The 23,956-nt window shown below is 38.1% G+C and overlaps 2 protein-coding genes, 1 long non-coding RNA gene and 2 other non-coding genes across 5 annotated transcripts in view; 2 read left to right on the top strand and 3 right to left on the bottom strand.

The window, feature by feature from the left end:
- Positions 1-6,794, bottom strand: part of LOC127985659 (methionine adenosyltransferase 2 subunit beta) — a 60,742-nt gene extending 53,948 nt beyond the window's left edge. The window contains exon 1 of the mRNA XM_052587706.1: positions 6,710-6,794. Coding sequence (XP_052443666.1) covers positions 6,710-6,739 — 30 coding nt within the window. The 5' untranslated portion in view covers positions 6,740-6,794. The remainder of the gene's footprint in view (positions 1-6,709) is intronic.
- LOC127985671 (uncharacterized) overlaps positions 1-23,956 on the top strand; it is a 124,367-nt gene that overhangs the window by 50,249 nt on the left and 50,162 nt on the right. The window lies entirely within an intron of this gene.
- LOC127985653 (E3 SUMO-protein ligase ZBED1) lies at positions 445-3,762 on the top strand. The gene is made up of 4 exons (XM_052587694.1): positions 445-1,599; positions 1,795-1,913; positions 2,312-2,698; positions 2,832-3,762. Exons 1-4 carry the CDS (start codon positions 660-662, stop codon positions 3,333-3,335), a joined length of 1,950 nt encoding a protein of 649 aa, XP_052443654.1. The 5' UTR covers positions 445-659; the 3' UTR covers positions 3,336-3,762.
- trnav-aac (transfer RNA valine (anticodon AAC)) lies at positions 7,141-7,213 on the bottom strand. The gene has a single exon. It is a non-coding gene; the product is annotated as a tRNA-Val (tRNA).
- trnav-cac (transfer RNA valine (anticodon CAC)) lies at positions 8,091-8,163 on the bottom strand. The gene has a single exon. It is a non-coding gene; the product is annotated as a tRNA-Val (tRNA).

Below are 23,956 nucleotides of genomic sequence, written 5' to 3'. Positions count from 1 at the left end.
TTTTCAAATTTGTCCCTTAGACAATTTACATTATATATATTTTCTGTATTTTTATGGATGCCAAACAAACTTATAGTTTCATGGTTTTATGCCATCATCTTCTAACTCGGTTTGAACATTAATTTCAATCTACATTAGTGGCTACTGAATTAGCACCCAGTCAAGAATTCCCAATTCTTGCAGCAACATCAATCCCAACTCTATCTATAGCACTATTCGGACGGGACTAGTTTTCTAAACTACGTTTGAGTTTCAATTCTTACCACCTGACATCTGTGATTATCGTGTACCAATTCGGACCGGACTAACATCTCCGTGTTTATTACAGAGGTGGGAGGGTCTGATTTGTGCATCTGGGCATCACAGAGATCACGCGCTCTGTATGCGTGCATTGCATTCATTCAGAATGATTGTGATTAGTATTATTACCCAATAAATACTAGGGGTGGTGAAAAAAATCGATTATTGATTAATCGCGATTATGTTATGGACGAGTATGAATCGATTATTAAATTTTCAAAAATCGATTTTTTTATTTATTAAAAAAAAAATGCATTATTTTATTTTGTAAAAAATGTGACACCGGGAGCTGAACGTCACGAACGCTCCCAGTTCCAGTTAGCAAGCGCGTGTAACGGCAGCCAGAGCAGGTGTGTAAAATGGAAGAACCAGGAACGAGCAACCAACCGATCCACCCAGCTCCATCTGGGCTCAAAGCAAGCGTGTGGATTCACTTTGGTTTTCATGGCAGGAGCTCTAAACATCTGGATAAAACGCATGCCGTCTGTCGACATTGCCACACTAAACTGAAGTACTGCGGCAATACGAGCAACTTGAGGGCCCACATTTCCCGCTTTCATCCAGAGGAGGCAGGGTGGGTTAAAGACGACCGCCTGAAGCCCGTCATCCCACCGAATCAGCGCACTCTCCACGATATGACAAAATTGGCCCCAGGCTCGGAGAGAGCTAAGAAAATCACAACGTCGATATCTTATTTTATAGCTAAAGATATGAGGCCATACAGTGTGGTGGAAAACCAAGGCTTCCGCTACATGGTCCACAGTATGGAGCCAAGGTATGTGATACCATCCCGGAGCTTTTTTACAAACAAGTCGATTCCTATTCTTTACAAGGAGACAAAGTTTTTAGTGCAGGAGTCCCTCAAGTCTGCTCCCAGGGTAGCAATAACTTGCGATGCCTGGACCTCCAGAGCCACCGTCTCATATGTGACCGTTACAGCTCATCATGTCAACAGTGAGTGGAAGCTGATTTCATACGTGCTTCAGACGAGAGCTATGGATGATAGCCACACGGGCGCTAATATCTGCGAGTTTCTCAAAGCTGTGGCGGACGAGTGGGGGATAGAGACTCACGACCTTGTTCTAGTCACGGACAACGCTTCAAATATGAACGTGGCTGCAGAGCTTGGCAACTTTCTACATGTCCGTTGTTACGCTCACACCCTAAACCTCGCCTGCCAACGAGCGCTTAAGTTGCCCTCTGTAGCCCGACTGTTGGGTCGAGTCAGACGGATCACCGCCTTCTTCCACCGCAGCACCACAGCCAGTCATGTGCTGGAACAAAAGCAGGCCCTACTCGGTAAGCAAAAGGCTTAAAATTAATTTTAAAAATAAAATATTTACCTTTTGTAATAGAAGTGAATCTATTTTAACGGTTGCATTCAAAGTAAGCTTTTTATTAGTTTCTAAATTACCAGTAGGCTATTTAAAAATATAATTCCTTATATAGGCTACTAGTAATTAGCTTTTCTTCTTCTTTTTTTAATTTTACCAGAACTGCCTAAACACAAACTGAAGACAGATGCTCCAACAAGGTGGAATAGTGGCTTTGACATGGTTGATCGGTTCCTTGAACAGCAGCCTGCCATCTGCGCTGCGCTTCTCTCCCCTCAAGTAAGTATTGGATTTAAGATTTAATCAGACCTAGTAGCAAGCCAAGGTTTGAAAAATATTTTAGTTAATTGAAAAAAAAACAACAACTAGACTTTAGAATAAAAATATTATAAAAATATGATATGTACAAACAAAACTAACAAAAAATAATAATACATTATATATATATATATATATATATATATATATATATATATATATATATATATATAGAAAATGTCTTTAGTTTTATTTGTCAATTTGACAAGACAGCCTTGAGGAGGCACTGGTGCAAGTGTTTGAGACAGTCTAAATGACTTTGAGTCGTTGTGTTGGCGTGAATGGAGAACTCTTATAGCATACAGTGTTAATTCTTTTATTTTAACTTTTTCTGTTCTCAATTCTCATCATCCTTACAGGTGAGGAAAGGTGCACATGACATATGCACACTGAGTGAGGGAGACGTGTCTGGCGCTGAACACCTTGTGAAGATCCTCAAGCCCATGAAATTGGCCACCACCACAATGTCTGAGGAAAGCATGCCTACTCTCTCAATCATCGCCCCACTACACACACAGCTCCTGGCCGACTTCACACCTGCACCAGAGGATGATCCGATGACCCGGGAAATCAAGCATGCCATCCGGGAAGATTTGAGGAAGAGATACACATCTACAAAAGAGAGGCACACACTCCATACAGCATCTTGCCTGGATCCTCGCTTTAAAGCTCTCCCATTCCTTTCAGAGGATGAAAAAGTGGAGACATACAGCAGAGTGACTACAGAGGCTGCATCATCCCTCGAGGTATTCTCTCTTGATATTAATAATTCTATTTTTTTTAAAGAATGATTAGTTACTGATCTGATTAATAGAATGCTTCGTATCAGTTGTGTGCTTTGTATGCTTTGTGTCTTATTTCACTGCTTCCCTGTGTTAGATGATGAGGCAAGAGGCTGAAGTCCCTGAGGGGAAATGTGATGACATGGCTGAGGGGCATGATGACGGTGAGGAGGATGATGCAGTTCAGAAGGTTTGCGATGAAGCCCTGAAGCTGGATGAAGATGGCCCTTCCACGCCCATTACCTCAAGACTATCTTCTCTGACTGCACTGCTGGGCCAAACATTTAATGTTGCTGTCACCACAGCAGAGCCCAAGTCGGCACACACCAGGGCTGAGGAAGAGGTTCGCATGTATCTGGAGGCCCCTTCCCTTCCTCTGACCGATGACCCCCTTGAGTGGTGGAGCACCAACCATCATGTGTATCCTCTCCTAGCTAAGCTGGCCAAACGATATTTATGTATCCCAGGTACAAGCGTTGCTGCAGAGAGAGTGTTCTCCTCTGCGGGAGACATTGTGTCAGCACAACGGAGCACACTCACGCCACAACATGTGGACCAGCTGGTCTTCCTCCATAAGAATCTGGTCATTCCAGAGCTATGAATGTTTAGTACAACTTGGTTGCTCACAAGTTAGTGTGTTGCATTTTGTCACTGTGTTCTACAGTACAGTATATAAGCTTAAGAAGAAAAAATGAAAGACAAGGTGTTTAGGTGGAGAAAAAACTTTTTCTTTACCTTGACATGTTTTGACTGCAACCTGCAGTCTTCCTCCACCTGAAAACGTTGTCTTTCTAGAAGAAAATGGTCCAATTTCTACAGTATGTTGGTTCTGATCTACTTCCTAAAGGAATTAAGCCTTTTATTTATTTGTTATTGTTTAGTTCAACTTGATGAGTCACAACACAATGTGATGTATTCATTTGTGTTCTACAGAACATAAGCTACATACAAATAATTCTGAAATTATAACAACACGACACAGAAAGTGCTTTGAATTGTTGTTACTCAATAAAAGAGTTAAGTAATTCAGTAGCTGACTTTTTTTTCATACTGCAATCACTTTGTAGTGTATTTTCGTTTACTGTTGTGAAATGGAAAATCAATAATCGCTAATCGAGAATCGTTAATAATCGAAAATCGACTGTAATCGAATCGGGACTTCAATAATCGTAATCGAATCGAATCGGGAATTCGGACAGATTAACCACCCCTAATAAATACTAAATTGCTAGTATAGCAAAACCATGTTAATGCATGGTTCCTTTTAGTTTAACTTGTTTTCCTTTTTTTATTTTATTAAATGTAATTAAAACATTATGTAACTGAGTGCATAAATGAACGTGAGTAATCTTACCTGATGCTGATATTACAATAGCTGGTATTAACAGTTTACTTGATCTTGCTCTTGATTTTATTATTTGTATTATTTTTTTATTATTATTTATTTGCCGGTAAGCAAATATATCAAACATGTGCGTGGTAAGAGCATCTATGGTAATTCACGTTGGCCAAAACACACAAGGAAACGCGTTGTGAAATAAAATATCCCCGGCAATCACAGACATTCGCATTCGGACGGGATTAGTTTTCTTTCACTGAGTTTGCTGAAAAACAGTAGGTAATTTGCTCTGGAATTATCACAGAGGTTGTATGTGAAAAACACAGACGTGGCAGATTCGGACGGGATTACAATCACCAAGTACGTCTCTGAAACACATATTTCTCTAACGACCCCCTGTAAAACTAGTCCCGTCCAAATAGGGCTTATGACTCCTACAGTCTCTGGAGAAATTTACTAAATGTTTTTTTTGTTTTTTTTTTGTTTTTTACACAATTCCTACAAACAAAAAGAGAATGGACCAAGCCTCTGCTTCTACAATCTCTTTATGAACGGACTAAATTGTTTCCTAAACAATTCCTACAGAAATAAAGAGAAAGGACCAAGCTTATTCTTCTACAATCTCTTGATTACTGGACTAAACTGTTTCTTAAAAAATTCCTACACATACAAAGAGAAAGTACCAAGCCCTTGCTTCTACAGTCTCTTTATGAACAGACTAAATCCGATTTACTGGACTAAATTGTTTCTTTCACATAATTCCTACAGACAAAAAGAGAACGGACCAAGCCTCTGCTTCTACAATCTCTTTATGAACAGACTAAATTGTTTCTTAAACAATTTTTACAGACATAAAGAGAAAGGACCAAGCCTCTGCTTCTACAGTCTCTTGATGAACGGACTAAATTGTTTCTTAAACAATTCCTACAGACTCCAGAGAACAGGATTTAGCCTATAATTACACATCTATGGCTCCTACAGTCTCATGAGAATGGACTAAACCTCTTTCTTGAATAATTCTTCTAGACTCAAGAGGACTGGACCAAGCTATAAACACTTTTTCTATAGCTCCTACAGTCTCACGAGAATTAACTAAATCATTTAAAAGGTTCCTACAGACTTAAGAGAAAGGCCTAAGCCAAACATTTCTTAAACAGTGCTACACTGGTTATTATGGTTACGCTACATACATCAAATGATCTGCTTACTTATGAAAAAGTGTTCTTTAAGATCTTTTAGAGAGCAGATAGTTTCACTCACCAAATTAGAATCTTTGAGACTGGATCAAGTTGATTCAAATAACAGATGCGTTCTGTTGATCTTCAACACAAAAACTGTAGAATCTCCAAAACTCTTTTGTTCACTTCTTGTTGCAATTGGTGAGTTCTCTTCTCTGTCAGTCTCTCCTGGCTGGCTCCGCCAAATGTTAGATTTTGCTGTATTTGAATGAGCAGTAGTTTGGGTGGCTCGCCAATGTACTAGATTTCTCTAATACATAAAATAAGTAAGCTTGACCAAAGTTCTTGTAGGGATAAGAATTTATTAAAGGTAGCAGTGTAGCAGTTCTTCAGCAGTGATGTTAGCATGTCATCCTTCAAACAGTCTTAACCCAAAGTACTGTCTGTGAGAACAGACCTTTATACCTGTTAACAAATGTGCTACAAACAATACGATAACACCCCATGGAGAGACAATGATAGTGTAACCTTTTGATGACTTGAAAGGATCTCTCCCATGGAGAGCCCATTCATTGACCTGATGTTGACCTAAGGGTGTACTCACACTAGCCAGTTTGAATCGTGCCCGAGTGCGTTTTACCACCAAAGCGCGGTTCGTTTGACTAGTGTGAGGTTTTCAAACCGTGCCCGGGCGCGGCTCGATTAGCCGGCCCTGGCCCGCTTGGAAGAGGTGGGCCAGGGCACAGTTCAGTTGGACTCAGTTGGACAGCGGTTCGCATGCAGTGTGAGCGCTAACCATGCCGGAGCACGGAAAAGGACGCGTTGCGTCACGGTTTTGCGACGCTCCAAAACAAACATGGCAGGGAAAGGGTCGCTTTGGTCTACGGCAGAGGTGCAAAACGCATAAAAACTAAAAACTGCAAAGTCCTTGCTGCACTTCAGCTGGTACCTTGCAAACATCCTCATACGAGTTTTTGCGCCACTAAGGCGACACATCTGTTTAACAACAGGCTGTGAGAGGGCTGTGGAGTACAGTTGCCTACAGTTGATTCCAAATACATTCAACCAAAATTAATTAAAAACAAATAATCTTTCATGTTCCAGTAAGACTTCCATCAATATTAAAATCGGCATAATCGTAAGTGAATACAGTATGTAATAGGAATGACAAAATACTGAAACACTCTATAGAAGTAAAACTTTAAAATAGATTAATGGCAGAATGCAAATGAATTCTCAAAATAGAGCCAAAGCCACTGATACAAAGCTAATAGCCATGAAACATTTCCAAATATTTTTATAATATAAACGTAGTTTGAAAAAACCTTTTACCAAAGAACAGAATTGACTGCTTTATTAGCTTCATACAGAGATGCAGCTGAAATCTGTAAATCTCTAAACATATATTGAGGCTACATTAGATTACATACATGCGACATAAATTTAAGTAACATTTACCTGATAATCCCCGTAGTTAAAACCAGGCATATTTGGATTACATGCAGGTGTATTATGAAGCCTTTAGCATGAAAATGTTTTTCCAAGTCCTTGTTCTGCAGTACCTATGGTGATTTCAGAATAAAAGTCCTGGTCTGTGTTCATATAGAAGTCCCAACTGTGTGCCCTTTCTTTCTTTCTTTCTTTCTTTCTTTCTTTCTTTTTTTCATTTTCTTTCTTTTTCTGTTTTAAGATAATACTTGATTGTTGTCCTAGTTAAAATTTTAGTAACAAAAATTTATATTTAATGATTTATTTATAAAAAATTTGGATAGGGATAGAGTGAAAATGGGTTTTTATGTTACCTGTTGATGTTTTGTTTAAAAGTTTATGTATTTAACTGGATTTTCTTTGTGTGATTAGTATTTTGTGAAGTGGGGGGGAGAAAAGGCTGTTTCCGCCCGGTTTCGAACCGGGGACCTTTCGCGTGTTAGGCGAACGTGATAACCACTACACTACGGAAACCTTGATCCTGCACTCTGGCAAAGGATTATGGGTATTATTTGTCATCTCAATGTTGTGCCTCGACAAAGGAAAAGAAAAGACAAAGAAAATCATTTACTCAATGCTCTTATCTTAACAACGTTTGTAGCTTAAATAAGAATCAGTGCATGTTGAATTCATAGAGTAAATACTAAGCAGTTATTATTATTATTATTAAATTCCTAAACTCATGTTAAAATGATTACATTAATGTTAAAATGGTATTTTATGTAATGCTAGAGTAAAACACTACCACTCACTTCCAGTTGTTGTTGTAGGGGTGCTTTCTTATCACATAAAGTGAAACAGAGTAAAACACTACCACTACCACTCACTTTCAGAAGTTGTTGTAGGGGTGCTTTCTTCTCACAAAAAGTCAAACATATCATAGTAGTATTAAAATCAGAATGAGCTTTATTCAAAACTCAAAAGTGTGCAAACACAACAAATTTGTTGTGGTGTTACAGGAACTCTTGGTACATACATGCATGCAAATAACCATATATTTAGTTATAGTTATATAAGTTATATAAGTTCATAAAACTGACCTTACAACAGCTGAGTAAAACGGTTTCATCTGACCATGTGGCACTTTAAGCATTATCGCATTGCATATCGCATTTTTCTTCAAAATTGCATAGCTGTGAAAACAGCTATTTTAAACTGTAATACTATTTTAAACAAAAGTTTTTTTTTTTTTTTTTAACTGTATTTTTGAGCAAATAAATGCAGCCCTGGTGCACCTAAGAGGCATAATTAAAATGACCAAAAAATGTGTTTTAAAAATTTTGACACACACTGTACTATTAAATATCAGTAAAGATAGACAGTAAGATAAACGCTAAAAATAAAAAGAACTTGTTTCCACCCGGTTTCAAACCGGGGACCTTTCGCGTGTGAGGCGAACGTGATAACCACTACACTACGGAAACTCCATGTGTGTGCTGTTTTGCATATGGTGTGATCTTAGGCCATAAAAATACTTTACACATGAATGCAAATATTAATATTTGGCAATATAGCTAAACTCTGTTAAGTCAGTATTCTTTGATCTCTTAACATTCCATATGTGTGTTTTTGTGGGAGTCGCACACCTCAGTACTCAAGGGGGTGCTAGTGTTAACTTCACACACATCAATGTTCCAGGGCTTGTGAAATGTAAAAAACTGGAATTCTTCAGATTTTGGTACTCCAAAATTAATTTAACTAGTCTTGAGCTACACGATTCTGGATAAACTGCGTATCAATTTTTTTTTTTGACTCATATAGCGATTACAATTCTGAACTAAACTAAACTAAATGTAATTTATTCCTGTGATCAAAGTTTAATTTTCAACATCAATACCACAGTCTTCAGAGTAATATGATATCCTTCAGTTTTGTGGTTCAAGAATATGTATTATTGGGAACTTATTATCATAATTTAAAACACTTTCAAAATTCTGTTCTTCTGAACTTTTTATTAAAGAAACCTGAAAAGAATCTACTCATGTTTTCAACATAAAAACAAAAATAATAAATGTTTTTTTGAACAGCAAATCAGCATATTAGAATGATTTCTGAAGACTGGTAAAGATGCTGAAAATGTAGCTTTGAAATCAAATAAATTTAAAATACATTCAAATTGAAAGCAGTTTTTTAAATTGTACAATTATTTTAAACTTGTACTGTTTTTGCTGTCCTTTGGATCAAATAAATGCAGGCTTGGTGAGCAGAAGAGACTTCTTTAAAAAACATACATCTTACGGTTCCTTTTGAAAAGGGAGGGTCTACCAGACTAATTATGAATGACAAAATAACTTTATATAACTTTATAATTAATACACTAAATGGCTGAGTGCATGCATAAGTGCATAGTGTATAGAGCATCATTTGGGATGCAGCTACTGACTTGTGAGACTAAAATATTTACTTTGATGTACTTGTACTTGTGTAAAGTGCATTGATGTACTTGTGTAAAGTTAAAAATAGAGTTAAAGAGAGTTAAAAAAAATTTTTATTTTAACCGAGTGATGGGAAAGCAACTGAACATAAAACAATGGATACAGTTATTCATACAATAAGTCATATTAGCCTTTAAATGTAAAAATAATACATTTTATTTACACACACTTCATATAATGCTCATTGAGGATGGACAATCCCACAAAACAATGAATAGGCTAAAAGACCAAAGTTGTAATAGTTTATGAGGGATCTTGTAAACAGATAAGACTTATGACAACTGTACATGATACCAGTTACCAGTTTTTCCCACCACTCCACAAGTGTATTTTATGGAGAAATGGAGCAAAAGTTGTTTCCTACAGACCAAGTGAAAAGAGTTTCCTGAGTACCGATTTGTCCATATGTACACCAGTACAAATCCAGTGCAACGTCCACATTGTGTCCCTTCCTGTAGTACAAGGTGAGCCCTTTCACTGGAAACAAACTCCATGTAGCCCATTCAGTGTCCTTAAGGGCTGAGATGAGTGCTTTGATTTGCCACCCTGCCCTGAAGCATCTTCATTTTAAAGCAAACTTTTAGTGAACAAAGGATCGGGTTGGTTGTTTCAAATGGCACCCATGAAAGTTAGCCAGGGAAGAAGTAATTATTTGCAGACACAGTGGTCAGTCTGTTAGAAAGTTCAGGGTTATTTTCTCTCATTAAGGTCAGCAGCAGCATTCTCTGTGCATCCACAAGCAAGTTCATGTCTCTTCTCAATATCAGTACAGTCACAGCACCTATGATTCCCATTTCATTGCTTTTCTACACTTATTATTGTGACAGTGGAGAGCCTCTCTTCGTTAATGCAGTGATACAGACATTATTTTCAGGGGCTCCCATATGAAAACCCAGTTTATTAAATAAGAACTGACTAAAAAATTGGAAGAAAAAGCCAATGTTACTTGCAAAATATATATCAATATGTACAAACTCCATGCTCCAGGTTAGTCATTACTGCAAGAGAGCAATAGGAGAAAACTGTTAGAAGACACAAAGGAAGCAGTTACTGCAGTCATAATGCAATATCCCCACTATTATGGCAGGACTCATAGTTTCTTCATATCACATACATAATTATACCTTATGCCAGCATCCTGCTATGGGCAGCCCATCACGCCCCTGCAAATAGAGAGAAGGAAATAAGTGATGCCCAAGAACTCTTACTGATGGAGTGTTGAGTAAAGAGGGGCTAACACACATAAACTCTAAAAAAGATGGACTGTGGGGTTCTAGACTGCAGCCATTTTTTGAGAATGTGAGTTAAAATTTGATATGGTCACATTTTTGTGAGTGCATGGTCTGCTCTGCTCCAAAGCATCTGTTATGCTTCATACAGCACGCACTGCAGTGCCACAGCACAGTGCATCAGGACAGTGTTACTTTTGACAAGCATTCTTGATTTAGTCTTAGTCTTTAAGCATTTTCGTCTCAAGATAATAGTCTTAGTCATATTTTAGTCATTTGAGTCTTTCATAGTTTTAGTCCACAAAAAGTCATTTTTGTCATCTTTAAGTCATTACTTTTAGTCAAGTTTTTCAAACAAAAATAGTCATTAATTCTTCTCTCTTTAGACCAAATCAATTAAGTTTATTAGAAATTTGAATCAAGGATTGAATTTGGAAAAACTAGAATAAATGATGACAATTTTCATTTTTTGGTGAACTATCCCTTTAACATTAGTCAAAAGGTGGCAACTTATAAAAAGTATAGTAGTTCATATACAATATATGAAATATATATAATTTCAAATTTTGAAAAACAAATTGTCACTCCCAGGAAATACGGGATGTCTGTCTGGTCACCTTATCCCCACCCTTTTGGGTGCTGAGGCCATTGTTTCAGATCGTTTGTTCACGTTTTGGTAGTCTATCCATCCACTGCAGTTACCACACCATATCTCGTCTTCGTTGACGAAAGGAGTCAGATTTCACTGATGTACTAAAAATTGCCTGCCAGTCTCTTCAGGCAGAGTGCTTTGTCAGCATGACCACAAAGGTGGCTGTCAAATGTGATAGCATTATTTTTCAGAGAAACAGCTGTGTAAACATAACATGTTTCCTTAATATATACAAATATATATATTGTTTTGGCTTTAGAAGTAAAAAAAGATACCTAACCCAACTTTAATCCTGCTTCTGTTAGCATATACTGTAACAATAAACTATGATAACGGAAAAACTATTCATTAGCATGTTGTTGCAAAATAAAAAAATAAACGTGCTGGTGCAACCAAATGAGAAAGTTAGACCAGCATGACCAATGGGAAGAATGAGTCTAGAGCCCTGGGACTATAGAAAGGTGAAGCCAAAAAATCTAAGTATGGTCCCTCTGTCATCTTGCGAAAAAGAATCAGAGTCTAATTAACACTTGAACATACATCAGCATGATAAGAACTACCTAAAATGACGTAAGCCATCAATATTAGAAGTGTATATATTTTTTCTCTCATGTCCTACTAGATGACAAATAGGGTTGGGTATCATTTGAATTTTATTCATTCCAATTCCGATTCCGATTCTGCTTATCGATTCCTAATTTTGATTCCAATAAGATAAAAAATCTAATATAAAAAAAATTAAGTCAAACATTTAGATGTCAAACATGTTTACTTTTTACAAAGCATTCTGTTTGCAGCTGAATAACATGAGCAAAAATCTGCAGCCAACAAAACACTGCAAGACAAATTTCGCCTGTGCTTTAAAAAAAAAACAAATACCATAGCAGCTAAACAAAGTTTCAGGTTCAGAAACTGTAATTAAATTTTATAAATAAAATAAAGATTAATTAATTCTCTTTGTGCACGCGCTTGCGCTTCATGTGCACTGCACACAAATTCTTTCAGTTCCTGCACTTAATCGTTTTTAATCAAATTGAAATGTGAACGCAGGAATTGTTAAGCAGAATCTAAATGCACGCGTCTTATCGAATACCCGGTTCTTGGAAATTTGGAACCGGTTATAAAATGGAACCGGTCTTCGATACCCAACCCTAATTACAAATGGGGTTTATGACTTAGATTGGGTCCAGCCACCTGGGGAACCTGGGAAATGTTTTGGCTTCACTTTTTCAGAACGTGTTCAGCACACTTGCTCACAGTTGAAACCTGCCACCAATGATTATGTGTGTCTAAAGGAAGCACACTGAAGCCCAAAGTATACCTCGTTTTTGTTTGCATAGAAAGCTTTATGTTGTGCTGCTCTATTTTCCCCAAAAGTTATTCATAAAAACATCGTACTCTGTAAAGTAAAGTTGCGCTATCTCATATCTCTCTAAAACAAGCTATTTTCAATGCTGATATCTGTTGTTATTGCCAGTATTTAGTTAATATTGTTCGGTCCTTTTAGTTTTGCTTTCTACTGTGAAACAACGGCCCAACTGTTTAGTACAAAACAAATTCAGTTGGCATGTGCTAACAAAGCATGTGCGGTAACAAAAATTGCATGGTGTGTGTCCAGTATGGTCGTTCTATTCTGGTGATTAAATTCATGGGTGTAGGTTTGGTCCCAGCTTTGGTGGGGACACCCCCATAACCCCCCGGACCGGGATTTTTTTGTTGTAAGATACCAGTGATTTAATGGTGATTTAGTATAACTGTATAATCTCAAAAATGCACTCTCAAAAAAAAAAAAAAATCTGAGACTGTGTAATGCTGAACAACCAAATGTTTTATTAAGAAAAGATCCAAATAGCAGTTCAAAGGAGCTTGCTAAATATTGGTGGGGACAAATTTGTCATCTCAAAATATTGACAGGGACTAGTACCTAGCGTCCCCCCCTAAACCTATGCCCATGATTAAATTTGCATCAGGCCCACTGGAAGGAAACCCTTGTGTATGTGTAAAAACCAAGTGGCAACCTCCGGCTCGCTCTCGTGTAGCCAATAAGGAAGTAACTAAAACTGCAATTTATTGACTCACCACTAGAGACTGGCTGCAAAAGGGAGTCAATCCCATAGACTCCCCAAGTAAAAATGCTTTTTTCAAAAATTTTACAGCAGAAAAAAACTTTTAAAGCCTGGAACAAAAATGGTTGATCTATATAGCTAATTTTGCCCTTCATGACCATTATGAGGGGGTGATTTTTTTTTTTAACTCATCCATTTAAATTATATGTAACCTTAAAGTTCTGCATAATTAAGGGCGTGGTCACTTAAGTGACAGTTGGATTGCCGCTGCTGACACTGCAGTCGAGCTATAGGTGGGCATGGCTTCAGCAACTATCTTCTGTCTTTTTGCCCATTTTCGATGATCAAGGAGTGCCATGCAGTGACTCGCTGCCAAGATGGCAATGGCTGCCTCCACCTACTTTAAGCTTAAAAAACGCTCTTCAGAAAACTACGGTTGACGTCATGGACACTACTAGTGTTCATGTTTTTATACAGTCTATGGTAAAAACTGAGGAATACTTTGTGCTTGACCCACAAAGAAACACTTTTTGGCAGCAAGTCTGGATGTGAAAGGCAGCAAATGTTCACTTTGTCACTACAGTTCAGATGCATACGATCACAAAGCCAGGTGGTTATGATTATTTCTTTGATGTGACCTATATTCTCATTAGGCAAGGCATAGATTTAATCTTCTTAAATTGGAGTTAGAATTGGTCAACAAGATGTCCATCTACCAACTAGTTATAGGCTAGTGACAATGCCCCTGAATTTTTGAGATACCCCTACCGGAGGTAGAACTAAACCCAACAATGTTTTTCCTCATCTCTAAGGTCTTCCCATATATGAAATGGATTCTTGGCTAAATATATTTTAATTTTAATATGTAAATATAGCATTACAAATTGGAGTGTTCTGTCACTCAATGTATGAGGTGTTCAAAATGAATGAAAATGGAACACTGACATAATTTAGTCTAAAGCCCATTATCAGTGGTGAGAAGAATGTTGACAAATTCAAATATAAGATACATCTAATAATGAAATATTTCATATGGCACCTTTTTAATAAAACTATAACTTAACTTCACACAATACAAATTAAATTACTCTTAAATAAAACAAATGGCAATCTAACTAAACAAACAAACACTCTTTGGGGTAATGAGCCCTGTCTTCTCAGGCTGTTTAGTTTGTTTTCTAGCAGCAACCATTTGAAACATGAACTGCTTTTGGTCACCATTCGAGAAGGTTCTGGCTGCAGACTTGCACTTGAACTCCCAGACACTTGCACTTCCGCTAGTGACATCACTTGCAGTCTTTATTTTTTATTTTGTTGAATTTTTTTATTACTTTTTGTTTGAATCTCTCAACATTTTACAACAGTAGCCAGGTGGTGAAGACAAGAAAAAATAAACTAAATTACAATGTCACTTACACTTGCAATCGACACAAATCGTGCATGTTTCCAATGGAGACAAGACGCTGTGGTGGTGATTGAATGATTAAAACTAAATTAGTAGGCCTACTACTATAATGTGTACAGGGTCCTGCAAGAAAAAGACAAGCCCGGACCGTGGCCACAGAACAGCAGAATATGAACGCAATACACAAAGTCTTTCATTAAGCGTATTTTAGATTTAGTCCGAGAGCTCTCAGTCCCTCCATTGAAACTGTGTGTACGGTCTACTGTCCATGTCCAGAAAGGTAAGAAAAACATCATCAAAGTAGTCCATGTGACATCAAAGGTTCAGTTAGAATATTATGAAGCATCGAAAATAAATTTTGGTCCACAAATAGCAAAAATTATTACTTTATTCATCATTATCTTCTCTTCAGTGTCTGTTGTGAGAGAGTTCAAAACAAAGCAGATTGTCATATCCGGTTCGCGAATGAATCATTCGATGTAAGCGGATATTTTTGAACCAGTTCAACAAATTGAACTGAATTGTTTTAAACGGTTCGCATCTCCAATAAGCATTAATCCACAGATGACTTAAGCTGTTAACTTGTGTGAAGAGAGAACTGAAGATGAACACCGAGCCGAGCCAGATAACAAACAATAGACTGACTCGTTCTCGAGTGAAGAACCATTTCTGTCAGACGTGTCCGATTCGTGAACCGAGGAGCTGATGATACTGTGCATGTGATTCAGCGTGAAGCAGCCTGACACACAGAGCGCCTGAACCAAACTGATTCTTTTGGTGATTGATTCTGAACTGATTCTGTGCTAGTGTTATGAGCGCGGGTAAACCGAAGGCTTGCAATCATCGCCATTGACGTCATTACGGTGAACCGTTTTCTTCAACCGGTTTATTGAATCGAACTGTCCGAAAGAACTACTGGTGATCCGAAAACCGATGCAACCGGTTCTTGATTCGTGAACGAGTCATTATCTGGATCGGCTCGGTGTTCATCTTCAGTTCTCTCTTCACATCACTTCAGTCAGTGTACTGTTTGAGTAAATGAATTACTCCGGGATATTGGTTTGTTTGAGCTCAGAGGGAGTGTCAGCCATATTAAAAAAGTTAACCGCTTAAGTCATTTGTGGATTAAAATAGTGATCGACCGATATTGATTTTTTATAACCGATACCGATAACGATTATTTGCATGTTTATGTACCCGATAACCGATATGCAGAACCGATATTTATTTACTGTTATACTTCTGTTTTTGACAATTATTACAAAACAAATGAGCTGAACAAACCATTTTATTTATAACAATCACTCCCTCCTTGCATACAAAAAAAACTTTATATTTATACACAAATAAATAGAGGGGTCTGAGTCCAAAAAATTAAAGTGCACTGTTACTAAGTGTCTTTGTTTTAAAATAAAAGCTTTGAGGTAAAAAAAAAAAAAAAAAAAACAGGTAAAAAAATAAAGCACAAAAATTATAATAACATATTGGTGGGGGCGGGGGGCTATTTAGAAGTGCATATTTATTTAGTAGTGTAACTTAATACTCCCAGTTAAGCAGAACTAGGTTGTAGTGTAGAAAACAGAGTCTTTCAGCATTCTGCCCTGTAAGTCTGCTTCGTTTGTTTTCATAAATGGCTCCCACTTCACTGAAGACTCTTTCACTGGGCTTTCTTGACAGACGAGCAAGAATGGGGAACCTTTTCTCATTTTGTTTCCACCATTCAAGTGGCTTGCCCATCCTCCTATCAATCACTGATTCTGAAAGGTACTGCTGAAGCTCTCTTTCAAGGCTAGACCCACCAACTTCAGAACTAGTAGCACCAAGCAGAGTATCATACATCTCATCAATCAGTTTCTTCTGGGTTTCTTCTGTACGGGGCCTTTTTGAAACTGTGCTGGAATCATCTGACTGTGTTCCTTCACCTTGTGTGTTGTTGTCTTGCTCTAAGATTTCTGTCTCCTCCTCAAGCCAAACTTTTGCATTCAACAGTGTGGTGTCAGATGAAAAGGCATGTGCCTTGTACCTTGGATCCAGAAGACAGGCAAGGACTGCACATTTCACCTCCTCCACTTTTGCAAACCGTCGGGTGAGACTCTCCAGCATCTCCTGTCTCATTGTTTTAATCCCATGAGAGGAGGGACCTTGACTGCTAAGCAACATCTTCAGAACTTTGACAGATGGGATGATGCATGATGCTGAACTCTCATAGTGACTCATCTCAAGAGTGACCTCCTCCACTGGAGAAAGTGTCTCAATAAGATTGCTAACAATACTCCACTGATCAGCACTCAGGCCAGTGAACCCACTATGCTCACTGGCATATATGTTCAGAGCTCTTCTCTGCTCTTGCATCCTGACCAGCATGTGCAGGGTGGAATTCCATCGGGTAGGGACAGCCTGAATGATGGCATGTGCAGGTAGCCCAAGATCCTGCTGGATCACTGCTAAACGCTGTTTAGCTAGTACTGAATGATTAAAATGTGTAGCACAGCTTTTCAGCACTGACAGGATATTTTGGACAGCTCTTTGTGAGTTGAGGCCGTCATTGACCACTAGCTGTAATATGTGGGCACTGCAGCTCATGTCAGGCAGTTCAGCAATTCTCATACCTTTAACAATGTTAGCACCACTGTCCCTGAGAACAAGAACCACTCTATCTTTGTCAATGTCCCATTCTTCCAGCATGCCCAAAAACATCTCGCTAATGTACTCTCCAGTGTGTGATCCCATCATTGCTTTTGTGTTTAGAATTACTTGTCTGCGAATCCACTGATCATCAATGAAATGGCATGTCAAGCTCATTAGGGATTCAGTTGTACCGGACCAGCAGTCTGTAGTAAAAGCCAAGTTATAACCTGCGTTATCAGGCTTAAGCAGTGCTTTAACCTTCTCAATGATACTGTTGTGAATACTGGGGAACATCTCTGTGCGATAGAACTTCTCACTCTTCAGAGTATATCTTGGTTCTGCAGTTGCCATGAGTCTCTGGAAGCCTTTATTTTGAACCATGGTGAAAGGCTGATTGTCTGTAGCTATCATTTCTGTAATCATCCTGTCCAGTGTTTTTGAGCGGACATCAGCCGTCTTCCACTTTGTCTGCTTTTCAAACATCATAGGAAGAGATGCTTGAATGTGGCTGGATGTCTTTGCCTCTTCAGCATCTCTTTTTTTCTTTGCCTCTTCAAAGATAGTTGAGTGATGTATCTTTAAGTGGTTCCACATGTTGGAGGTATTTTTTGTTGTTGTAGATTTTGACCCCATGCTTACATTCATTTGGCATTCTTTGCAAACTGCTACTCCTGCCATTGGCTGAGTGAAGTAAGTCCATACCTCACTTTGATTTTTCCTCCTTTCAGACTTCTTAAAAAAAAGTGCTGAAAGTTAGCAGTTTTTCATGTTAAATTAAATCTTCAAATTACAATAAAAAATATATTACATTATATAATTTATATCTAAATTATACATATGATTTATAAGCATTATCAGCAACAATGTTAACAATAGGTAAAATAAATGTTAAAAGTCTAATGTTTTAAAATGGAGAAAATAAATGACAGGAGTTATATCACCTTTGCAGAAATGTAATTTATTTTAAACAGTTTTAGAAGGTTTATGTGCCATTTAATAGGTTTAAGAGTGAGGAATCATTCACTGGGTAATTTTAATTTAATTCACTGAATAATATTAGCTGGAATATATAACATTGTCAGGAAAGTAACAAACAAAACAGAATACATAATTTCATTTTCCAACTAGTGTTATTAATTGTTATGTTTGTCGGTCTAGATCATGAAATGCTTTCTGACAAAGTGCTGTAACTTATCTATGCATTTACACAAAACAAATTAAACTCAACCGCGATCGCGTGTGGAGATAATAAATAATTTCCACAGAGCGGCATTTATTTTGATTTGTATTAACTAAATAATGGTTACGTAGTAAATCAAATGATTATATAATTTAGGGGGTTTAAACGAGATAATCGTGTCAAAAATGTCATGCAGTGGCCATGCTTGCAAGTGAGGCTTCCTGATCATCAACCCATTCAGGTGCTGAGCAATATGAACAAACTTTTTTTTCCGAGACTATATAAAGTTAAACAGCACTTGTCAGTTGGCATTTTATGATCTAGATTCAATCTAACGTTAGATCATGAAATGCCAACTGACAAAGTGCTGTTTGACTATAACTTAATCAACCGCGATCGCGCATGAAGATAATAAATAATAAAATTTCCACAAAGCGGTAGGCTATATTTACATGTGTATTAGCGAAATAATGTTATGTAGTAAATGATAATATAATCTAGGGTGTTTAAAAAAAATAATTTTGTCAAAGGTTTCATTCAGGGACGTTCTTAAGCATCCTGATCATCCGTCAGTTGCACAAACTTTTTCTTCTAGACTAATGGTGAGCAAATACAACAGATAGAGAATTAAATTCAGCGCTTTTATTTTCAACATGCACTCATTCATGTCTGTTTTATTTAATTCATGTAAAGTTACGTCTTTATTGGAACAGGACATGACGAATTACACTACGTGACTCAATGATTTCGTCTCAATTGTTTAGAAACAAGTTGCATAAATTAACTATATCAGGAATTTATGTCTCAGATCTCATTTGTGCATGTCTGTTATGTTAAATAAAGTTGATTAATTAAAGCAAACCAAGTAGAACATATACTTTACCTGTGCACTGAGTTGTTGTTAACTGATCTCCTCAGACGCCTGGGCTGCTATGGCGGAAATCTCAAAACGGCCACAAGATGGCGCCGTAAATCGGCGAATCCGATATTACAAAACCGATACCCGATTATGGAAAAATGCTTAAATATCGGGAAAAATATCGGTAAACAGATACATCGGTCGATCACTAGATTAAAATGATTAAGTTCGATTTGGTGAACTGGTACAAAAAGATCTGGTTACATCGAATGATTCGTTCATGAACCAGAGATCACAAACTGCTTTGTTTTGAACTCTCTCACAACAGACACGGAAGAGAAGACAATGCTGAATAAAATCGTAGTTTTTGCTTTTTGTGAACCAAAATGTATTTTCGATGCTTCAAAATATTCTAACTGACCCTCTGATGTGACATGGAATACTTTGATGATGTTTTCTTACCTTTCTGGACATGAACAGTAGACCATACACATAGCTTCAATGGAGGGACTGAGAGCTCTCGGACTAAATCTAAAATATCTTAAACTGTATTCCGAAGATAAATGGAGGTCTTACTCGTTTGGAATGACATGAGGGTGAGTTATTAATAACATAATTATGATTTTTGGGTGTACTATCCCTTTGATATGCCCTAATAACAGACTAAGATGATAAAGACAATTCAGTAGGCCTAGCCTATATGTCTTTTGTTGTTTACTCAATGTATATAGACCAGAAAATATGTACGTGCATTATGAAATGCATTAAGTGATTTTAAAAAGGATCAACTCTGTACAGGCAAGTAGACGAGTACAGTGATATAAACGAGTTGTAGACCGTTTATTCTATATGGAAAAATGCTTAATGTGAAACTTTGATGTTGCGTTTATTCTGGGCTCACGTGCTTGCCTGTACCTATTAGTTATGTATTTTAATAATGCAGAGAATCATATTGAGTTTGGCCTTTATCATCTTAGTCCGTTATGCCACATTTTGCGGTATGTGAGGAAAATACTATATACATATTCATTATATTAATGAACTGTATATTTAATTTGATAATTTAATAGCATCTTAATATATTAAGCCATGTTAACTGTATTTTTCTACACTTAGCGAGAGACTTTGCGCAAACGTTCATATTCTGCTGTTCTGGCCACGGATTTGCCAGTCTTGCCTTTTTCTTGCAGGACCCTGTACATTATAGTACTAAATTAGTTTTAATCATTTAATCAGCACCACAGTGTCTTGTCATTGGCAACACGCACAATTTGTGTCGAATGCAAGTGATGTCACAGGTAGCAGAGAGTGCAAGTAGCGATTGCAAGTGACATTGTAATTTAGTTTCTTTTTTCTTGTCTTCAGCACCTGGCTACTGTTATAAAATGTTGGGAAATTCAAACAAAAAGTAATAAAAAATTCAACAAAATAAAAAATAAAGACTGCAAAAGATGTCACTAGTGGAAGTGCAAGTGTCTGAGAGTGCAAGTCTGAGAATCCAAGTGCCAGCCTGCAGCCAGACCCTCTTGGACCATCCTGGGGTCAACCCCCCCTGATGTTACAACTGCAACACACCACTGTCTCTCATCCACATTGTCATCATTGACAAAGTGGGTCATATCTGGACAGTCTGGGAAAGGGCAAGAGCAAAACTCTGTGCAGGTCAAGCCCACTGAAATACACTGATATTTGGTGGCATCAGTGCAGTTTCTGTCTTTACAGTAGAGGTGGGTGAGGTCTCTAACTCCTTTAGGTGCTGGTGCCTTCTGGAACATCACAGATTTAATGCACCCATCTTCTCTGAGCCTCCATCCTCTTACCAACTGGGTTCCAGAGAAAAGGTTTGACCAGGTGGCTGTGACGCCACACTGCTGTTTGGTACATGGCTCTCAGCACATGTTGCTGGAAAGCCATCTTCTGTTGGGGGTAGATTTGCTGCTGACAAATCTATGGTAGATGCTAGTGTGTACCTCAGCTCATCCAGGTTGGTGCAAGGATGCCCATCTTGGTGCCTCTTCTTTGTCTTTCAAGATCTTTGATTGAGTGTTGGTGGTCATATCTATCAAACACTATAACAACACAGCTGTTACCTTCCTTTCCCATTAAAGTTGCGGTCTTTTTCAAGACACACTCACCCAGGTCATTGAACATTTGAAAAGCTGAATCATTGAGACTTTGAAGAAGATCCATGGCATCAATGATATATGCTGATGGTTCTTTAACATTTGGTAGCTGCTGTGTCTCTTCAACAAAAGCATCGAGTTTCCTGGCCAGGTCAGCTTTTGTTGTCTTCTTCATGCTTCCATCATCAAAAAACAAAGAGGGTGGGACAGCTGCGAGTTCGTGAGACATCACAGTTTCCATGGACACCTCTCTTTGTTTGGAGACAGCCAGTAATCTTCAAAAAAACAAGTCTGATTCCATGTGGACCTTTCTAGATATGCTGACTCCAACTGATGTTTTCATGTCCTTGAAGGTTGCACACTGGTTTATTTTTTCTGGCTCCCAGAAGCTCTTTGTTCTTTTTTGATTTTGCCAGACGTTGTTCCATAAAGATGGCATTGTGCTTCGCACCATCTTGGAGGAAGCTTGAGAGCTCTTTTGCAACTTTCTCAGATGCAACCTGACCACTTGCAACTTGATATCAAGATCAAAGGGATTCTGCCTCTGCTCCGCAGTTTCCATTATCTTCTGTATCAAACATTGTATCGTAAAAGTTGGTATTATACCTTATATTGCAATCATAAACTGTTGTATACCAACATTAACACAAAGTTTCCTCAAAATCATGTTTAATCAGACATACAAGATTTATGACTTGGGAGCGGGGAGATACGAGGTTACGCTCTCATTGATAAGAATGATACGGACACAGACGTCGTTGCTGCCAGCAGTGTTCATCAAGTCTGCGGTCGCGTCGAGCCTTTTGACAAGAGATAAGGCTTTAAAGGGTAACTAAACCCCTGGTCAGAGCCTGACTCCACCCACTAGCAATATTTGGAAAATGCTGAAAAGTGGGCAGAGCACAGCGGAGATAGAGGGGATGAACCTAGAGTGAGGGTGAGCAGGTGGGGCGTGAATCTGAGATCCGCAGTGACGGATTAATTGACAGCTGCTGTTAGAGTCGCTAAAATGGAGATTGACTCTAGTGACACAAGTAGCTTTGTAACAGAGCATTCATTTGAAGTAGAGGACTTTTCTCCCCCACCTTCACCTGAAGTGGAGGATGTCGAGGTGTCTGTGGACACAGGGCCAGGGCCTGAGCCATATCAATTCAAGCCGCTGGCTCAAACTTCGGTCTTGACTCCCGCATTACGATCGGCATCCGACGATGCTGGCGAAGCAGCCGTGCAAGAGAGAATGGGGCCAGTCTCCGAGTAAGGCACTGCATCGCTTTTCAGCGTTAGCTGTGTGGAGAAGCCCATTTCCACCTCCATTGCGTTGGAGAAGCAATCCCGCGTAAAATGCAGTTTGCACACTCCAGCTCTGGGTGGGAACTCGCAGTCTTTCAGGCCAAGTGCATGCAATCACTGGCGCCTAATTTTCAAGTGTACGTACCATCCTGACCACTGTAAATAAATCTATGCTAACTTTAAGCTATCCTAACTGATGCAATGCTATGCTACTAACTAACTATGCTTCTAACAATACTAATGTTACACTAACAACTATGCTAATTAACGACATAGGCTACACGAAATCATCTAAATAACTATATAAATGCAATGCTAAATAGATGCTAAAATCCTGATCGTTTTCAATACTCGCAATTCCAACTCCTGACTCACTACAGTGATTTGATGGAACAAGATGGTTTTATACTGCCAAGGGCATGGTAGCTCGTACCAAGGTCGTGGTGAGCTGGAAACTGCTTACGTCACAGTTCACAGTAAACATTCAATAGGAAAAATCTAAAAATGAAGGCGGAAATTAATCTGCCGCAAACAAAGTCGGCGGTCACGTTGAACCTTTTGGCAAGAGAAAAGGCTTCAATAGTTAACCAAAGCTAACTGTGGTTACATACATCTTCCTAAACTCCATTTTAAACGTTTAAGAGCAATAAAAGTGAAGCAGAACAAAAATGATGTGGTGACTAGGCTGTAATAGGTGGGAATTAGCCTAATCTGCATGCAAACTTACCTTGAGTGGTTCACAGGCTTCCTTCTGCACCGAAGCATTACAGCTATCGATTTTTAACAAAACAAGCCTACTCAAATGTATCTAACCTAACTATTTTCATTCGCTATTGTGAAAAATAAAAAACTGAGTTATGCAAAGATAGGCTTACATGGCGCCAGTAGAAAGACCGTTTTTCTCCCATAAATAAAACCTGTTAGCCTACTTGGGGTATTTTACATCCACAGTGCGAACTTCGAGTCAGTAAAATAATAAAAACAATAATTTAATGCTGGTATCCAAAACATTGAATTCAATACACGTAGAATTAGAAATTAGATACATTTTAAAACTTCTATGCACACGTATAATAAGTAGACATTTTAAAATACATAAATAACTGATATCATAGTTTAACACCGATAAAATCAGAGTTAAAGCTTGCTTTACGTGTTGCTCAACGAGGATTTCTCAATCGTTGCGACTTTAAATCCTGAGGACACAAAATGCCGCGTAAGTTCCTGCACCGGAGTGAAGAAGAGGTTGAGTTACGAGGATTCTCAGACAGTTGAAGTGTCCGATGGAGTTAAGAGATTTGCTCTCAATCTATTTTCAACACTTTAGAAAATGATAGAACCACGTGGGGA

This window comes from Carassius gibelio, chromosome B21 (genome assembly GCF_023724105.1).
Source record: "Carassius gibelio isolate Cgi1373 ecotype wild population from Czech Republic chromosome B21, carGib1.2-hapl.c, whole genome shotgun sequence".
Lineage (NCBI taxonomy): Eukaryota > Metazoa > Chordata > Actinopteri > Cypriniformes > Cyprinidae > Carassius > Carassius gibelio.
This window is presented reverse-complemented; position numbering and strand designations above follow the sequence as displayed.